This window comes from Nothoprocta perdicaria, unplaced genomic scaffold (genome assembly GCF_003342845.1).
Source record: "Nothoprocta perdicaria isolate Ctin4 unplaced genomic scaffold, notPer1 scaffold_313, whole genome shotgun sequence".
NCBI lineage: Eukaryota > Metazoa > Chordata > Aves > Tinamiformes > Tinamidae > Nothoprocta > Nothoprocta perdicaria.
In genome coordinates this window covers 259658-266169 of record NW_020455548.1, presented here as the reverse complement: position 1 = coordinate 266169, position 6512 = coordinate 259658, and the positions used below count along the sequence as shown (strand labels likewise).

The window sequence follows — 6512 nt, the reverse complement described above, 5'->3', positions numbered from 1 at the left end:
GGCGCGGCCGTTGGCGCCGCCCCTCGCGCCCGGGGTGAGGGGCGGCCTCGCAGCCCGCACTCTCCTTCCCTGCTCGCCTCCGTTTCCCCCCTTCCGAGGCTTGTTTTCCAAAGAAAGAGATTTCGAGGGGTTCCCGGTAATTCTGTGCTGGTGCTGTAGCCTTCGCCTTTCTCCTCCGTCCCTCCTCTACACAGACTGCGTTTGAGGTTCCTCTAAGGAATGCGAACAGGGATTAAAATGAGCCCTAGCAAGTTGGGAGAAAGTTAAAACGCTTTCTTTCTGCCCCCCTTCTCCTCCTGACTTTTCTGTCGTGTTTTTTAAGTTGTTTTTATTTTATTTTTGTTTTCTCTGCTTTCATTATTTTGTCCTGTAGCCAGGCAGCTTGCCCAAGATAAAGACAGAGGTGTTGCACCTTGCAGGTGTTTTAAATCAAGGATAATGCAGCAGCAAGGCGAAAAGGCACATGGAGGTATTTTTTTGCTATTTTTTTTCTTTATCTTTGTTCTTTTTTTCTTCCCCCCCCCGCCTTTCTTCTCCTTTCCCCCACCCCTTTTTTTTTTCTTTTTCTTTTTTTTTTTTTTTTTTCACAGAAGGTGCATTCATGCTTGGTGATCTTATGGCTATAGTAAGGGCAGGAGCGTGAGCAGTTTAATTTTAGCAGTGCCACCGGTGTTGTGATTTATGCCCTCTCACAGGGTGTCTGTGGGGGCTAAGGGTGGCTGGCTTGCTCGGGTTTTCAGTGCTTGTCCTGCCAAGCATCCGTTGGTGCCTCTTTGGAGTCTCTGAGACGTGAGATCGAGGTGCTGCTACCCCCACGCGTGCTAATGCTGGCGATTGGATTTCTTAACCTCGTTATGCTCCTCCGTCATTTGTATTGTACCCAGAAGGCTTTTCTTGGACTAGCAGCACTTCAGACTCCATTAGTAGGAAATCAAATTGATAATTAGTTTTGTTTAGTTTCATTTTCCTACTTAGTTCTGCTTTTTTTTTTAAGTGCTGATATCATATATAGTGATATTAATTCAAATTTCAAGGATTATGCAGATAGTTCTTACTCTATGTATCCCAAGAATTCAGTAGGATGTGTTGTGATTTAGTATTTCAAATTGATGAAATCCTGGAGGGACAAATATTCGAAATACTTATCAAACTAATGTAAGTTAGTTTGTGTTCAACTCTGTTAACAGCAGAGAAATGTGATGGGGGAATAGGTCTGTTTATTTTCATCACTGATTACTTAAGCACGTTTCCTTTATCTGAAACACAATGTTGTTTTTATTTAATTCTAAAGCCTCCTGATGAGCTCTTGTCAGCTATCTCATTAGAAAAGAGAATGGCTAAGTGGATGTCCAAATAATTCTATTTCCAGGAGGCAAGGTACTTAATCTTTCAGTGTCGTTTACAGCAGTGCTATATCAGCTTAACAGGACATGAAATGTCATGTAAATTTATAGAAGCACAAGTGTGCAATCTTTACAGTGCAGTTCCCTTGTTGGTGTGGTGCAGGTCGACCTCTGCGTATGCACCAAAGCCATATTCTAAATGTTTTTGTTCTGTGCGTACAAGATAGGTCTAACAACTAAGATACCTTGTGTCTTGTAACTTGTGCTTCACTATCAATATGTGTTTTTTGTCAGTATAAGTAAGTGCTTTTGTGCTTTGATGTATGAGTATCTGCAGTTTAGAGTTATTATTTGTAATGCAAAATTGAATACAGTGAGTTAACTGTTCCTGGCATAGTAGATTATAATTTTGTCATTTGCTTGAGTACCTTTTTCTAGTCTTCACAGCAGAAAGCGTTTTTGGCCTGTATTTATACAACACTTAGCTAAGCTTTTCAGTTACAGTGCCTACCTGCTGTTGTGCTTTGGGTAATAAGTGTGTAGTGTAGCTGAATATTCCTAACCACCTTCCTGAAACAGAGCAGGCAGAAATTGTGACCTTTCTTACTACAGCACAAGAAAAGCTTTGAAAACAAATGAATAGGCAGGATTTGGATCTGCTAATCCCAACATTTCTTTTTTTCAATATATCTGATAAAACAGCTTAGTAAGGAAGGGAAACAAAACTGACACAGCTTAGAAGTGTGTGTTATAGAAGCCTTTAAGGAAAGGTTTATTTTGAAGATTCAGAAGTTGCAGAGATTCGAGACAGAGTGCTTAAAGGAAAGGTGCTTCTTTAACGAGAAAGGAGCAAAGCTCTCTTCTGGTTCTTTGCCTCTCTCAAACTCATTGTCTGTTCCTTCAACCTCCTCTTCATCCATTGTCTGAAGAAGAAACTAAAACAAAATGTGCACAATAAGAAAAAGTGGTTGCTAGAAATGGATTTGAATGGCTCAGTAAAGACAAGGGGCCTAGGTGCCACCAAAGAAAAGCTTCCCACGCAGCTCTGGAGCTTTCCCAGGCAGTGAAGAACAGTGTTATAACCCTTTCCTGATCTGCTCTTTGTGCTGAGCTCCCAGCCTGCTGCCAGTAGCTGCTAGATGCAAAGTGCCTTCTGTTTTGGGCAGGGCCGGAGGGAGAAGGGAGCTCCCTGCTGCTGAGCTGAGGGAAAGGCAGACTCATCCCATTAAATGGAAAGGGGTTCAGCTATGGTTTTAATAATGGTACCCTGTCCAGTTAGCAGAGAATTTGGGCCTTGGGATTCTTCTGCGCTGTATATTAACTTACTTTGGATTTCTTTTTCTTAGAACAATATCTCCGTGAATGTGAAGACTGAAATTTCTGGGTCACCCATCACTCGCCACATGTTAGAGAGAGAGATGCTTGACGGAAGAGAAGTCAGGAGAGTAACATGGCAAGAGCTACAGGATGCTGAGCACCGAGGTTCCGATGCAAGTGCACAGATCGTCGCAACTGGTAACTTACCCTTGGTTTCCGGTAGCCTTTCCTTTCCAGGAATTCCTTAAATGCATGCATCCCAGGGGACTGGACAATATCCTAAAAGAATTTCCAAAATACATTAGTAGAATGGCTTTAGATTGCTTTTTTTTTTTTTTTTTTATGGTTTTCATAGGAAACAAAAAAAAAAGCAATAGTGCAGTGAAGTGAAGGGACAAGGAGGCAGTTTTTGCATCTCAAGGATATTAACAACTCTATCTAATTTAAAATATATTTTCTCATGATTTCTGATACAGCTATATTGTGGAAGTTAGTGAGTTATTTTGAAAAGCAACTTGTGACTTTGTGGACTTAGCAGCCAACTGGTTGGGGCAAGAGCAGGAGCCTCAAACCTGCCACTGTATCTCAGTTCTAAACCAGATCAGTAGGCTGCGTATTTACTTTGGACAATTCTATAAGCAATAAGTATGTAGCCATGGCTGTTATTGGGAAGCTGTGGTCGAGGTTCATTCTGTCTCTCAAATTAACTTTCTGTGTTTCACTCTGTAAGCTGTGCCATCTAGTGTGGTAACAGGGAATCTCAGGTATAATTTAGAAAAGAGTGTAAGAAATGCCCTATTGACTCAGTCCGTCTACCCAACTCTTGTTGTTCCAACAGCGGCAGTAAGGGACATTGTTTCGAGAGCGTTCAGGAGCATCGCCAGTTTCCACTGTCCGATCCCCCTGTGTTTTTCAGTTACTGCATTAAGGATGTTGGAGAGCACTGCTACGAAACAGCCTTTATGTGACTGCAATGCTTGCTCTGGTTTTATTTTTGCAATGGAGCAAACTGGCAATATGAACAAGTAGAATAAAAATTGCTAGTTAAGCAGCCCTATTAATCCTTTTGTCTGTACTTCTGAGGAACCCGTAATTCCAGGCAATTCAGGAAAAAATCTGCTTGCAGCCATTTGCAGGGAGCTCTTCCTGGGCAAATAGGCAGCATGGAAGAAAGGCCAGTGGACCTCTTAAGCAGCCCTAATGAGAAAGGATAGGATAACAGCTCAGAGGTGACCGGAGGCAGGTAGCAGGTTTGATGAGTGAGAGATGCCTGTATTTGCATTTTGCCAGATATTATGCTGTGGCTTTTTGGTGTCAAAAGGTTAAAAAATAGCTATTGTCACTGGTAAGATGAATAGCAGGAGGCCTTTTTCCTGTCAGCATTGCACATGGTGCTCAGGGAACTCAATGTCCATGATTTCACAGTGCTTATGGTACCTTTGCGATGGGTGGTGCCATGACATCCTTAACGCCATCATCCATTTCTTTGGGTTCCACTAAAGGTTCACCCACTTTTTGTTTTTTCCATGTTTTAGGGTCAAGGTACCAGGCTCCATATCTGATCTTCTCAAATTTGGGCTTACATGGTTCCTAAAAAGTAAAAAATAACAAGTGGTAACTGTTTTATCATGTTGTGTATTGATAGAACAGATGCTAAGTGCTAATGGTGTATAAACATATTTTGGTATGTACACTTTGCAGTGGCAGCATAGTGAAGTGTAAACCTGTTAATCACCATGATTTTTCCAATGTAAAGAATATTACACAAAAGACACTTGTCTATTATTCATCTTCAATTTTCTACCTCACCCTTTTGCTAGTGAACTCTTTCTTCCTTGTAGACTTGGGGTAGACTTGGGGACATTGCTCAGTAGTAAAAGAGGATGCGCAGCAGAGTGGAGGAAGGCAAGTAAGGGACGGAGGTAGAAGGGAAAAGCACAGATGGATTTGTGGAAACATGAGAAGAAGTAAGGTGGTTTGTTTATCTCGTCATCTGTGACGTGCTCTAAAGCAGAGTTAAAACGAGACAGAAAAAGAAATAGCAGCAACTATTATACAGCAGCTCACAGGGCTAGTATCTTCCTCTAGAATCCACTTGTCAGGGTAAATATTTCAAATTCAGACTCAGGACACACTGGAAACTAAGTAACCTTTCTTCCACCATGGGGCATTTGCTCGCATTTTTGTAAAGCAGTGACTTGTCACTTTTTTGCATTATATGCTCCCATAGACAGGCAGCAAAATATTCAAACACCTTGGACATGCCCCATCCTCCTGGAAGAAACAGTAGCCCTGACCATCTTTGTGTACCATCACTTTCTTCCTGCAGTAATACTGCAAGTATCTTGACACTCTACTGTGTGCTGTATTTCCCAGTAGCCGGCAGGTGGCATGTAAGTAGTATTTCTGATAATAAAAACTCTGCTTTCTGCTTCTGCTCAGTGAAGAGATGGCTTGTCTCTCTTATGTTTAGAAAGCCTTTGAATAGCAGTGTTTATTATGCCTTTTGACCCAGTTTTCTGACCAAGAAGCTATTTTCTACAACAGCACACTGGAAAAGGTAGGAAGAGGACAGAAACCAAACTAGGGAGATGAAAACTGGTTGTAGTGTTGTCCTGAGTAACCTTCACAGTGGCCTGTGCCAGATCTAGGTCTGCTTTACGCGCTTTACACTGTTGGTCCTTAAAAAGTGGAATGGAGCCCGTTCTTTCTAATGAGGGATCCTGTCTGTCCATATGGCTTAGAGGGATGGTGGAGGAAAAGCAAACAGCATCAAAGCCTTTTCTTGTGTCAGCGTATCAAAGCCAAAAGGGACCTAAGCAGTCTGGTTTAGGGCTGTTGTCTGCAGGCTATTTGTGATCCATGAACGTATGTATTAAAGAAAGAAAGGAAAATTCCACTTGATAGTAGCTATGTTTCTGCCTATCAGCAGGTAGACTCAAGAGCTGGTTCCCAGCTAGTTTCACTTGGAAATTCTAAAAATTTTTAAGTCTAATCGTAAGATCAAAATTTGGGAAAACAGTAAGGATGATTTCTATCTTGAGGGTTTTTTTCTTTAGAGCCAGTCCCCCTCCCCCAAAAAAAAGGTAGGATTGAAGAGAATCTATAGATTCTCTGCAAAAAGTTTGTGAACATACAATCAACAAGCACTATTTCACTTGTCTGCCCTAATACAACATCAAACTGCTGATAATTTCTACCTTGACCCTGCAGGTAGGATGATCCACAGCCTCAAGAACTATCTATTTCTTCGCTTAACTCTCTTTTCTGCTGGAAAACTGTTGCTGATTTTATAACAATGTCTTTCTGTTCCTCCATAGCTCAGTGTTTCTACTCTATGCTAAAGAAACATGTTGAGCAAAGTATTCCCAGTCTCTGTATATTACTCTTCTACTTCTGAACTTCTTGTTTCTATCCCCAATTATGTCTTATCTATATCAGTTAACTAAGCTGGCTACGTCTTTGCTTGTTGGTCATAGTTATGTGGTCATTCCTTTAACTCTTCCCTTTCTCTTTTGAACTTGTTCACACCTTCCCTGAAGAACAGACACCAAAGCTGGGCACAGACATTACCCCCACAAGTCTTACTCTGAGCAGAGCGTTATCTCATGTTGCTCTCCGGTCTCATAGTAGGATGCTTCCTTTAACAGGAACAACCAGGATGCTGCTGACACTTGCAATCTTGTAAAATTTCCATATCCCTTCCTACTGGTCTCCTGTCTAGCCACTTGTTCCTCATTCTGTATTTATGCAGATGAAAATTTATTCTTGGGAGAAGTAATTTGCATTTTGACCTTGTTTTTGTTTTTCCACACTGTAGCTTTTTTTTTTTTTTTTTTTTTTTTTTTTTTT

The 6512-nt window shown here is 41.3% G+C and overlaps 2 protein-coding genes across 2 annotated transcripts in view; one reads left to right on the top strand and one right to left on the bottom strand.

Annotated features, from left to right (window-relative positions):
• Positions 1 to 2263, bottom strand: part of STBD1 (starch binding domain 1) — a 3958-nt gene extending 1695 nt beyond the window's left edge. The window contains exon 1 of the mRNA XM_026042761.1: positions 2218 to 2263. Coding sequence (XP_025898546.1) covers positions 2218 to 2263 — 46 coding nt within the window. The remainder of the gene's footprint in view (positions 1 to 2217) is intronic.
• A 503-nt stretch (positions 2264 to 2766) lies between these two features.
• Positions 2767 to 6512, top strand: part of SCARB2 (scavenger receptor class B member 2) — a 34251-nt gene continuing 30505 nt past the window's right edge. The window contains exon 1 of the mRNA XM_026042774.1: positions 2767 to 2858. Within this exon, the coding sequence (XP_025898559.1) occupies positions 2811 to 2858 (48 nt within the window). The 5' untranslated portion in view covers positions 2767 to 2810. The remainder of the gene's footprint in view (positions 2859 to 6512) is intronic.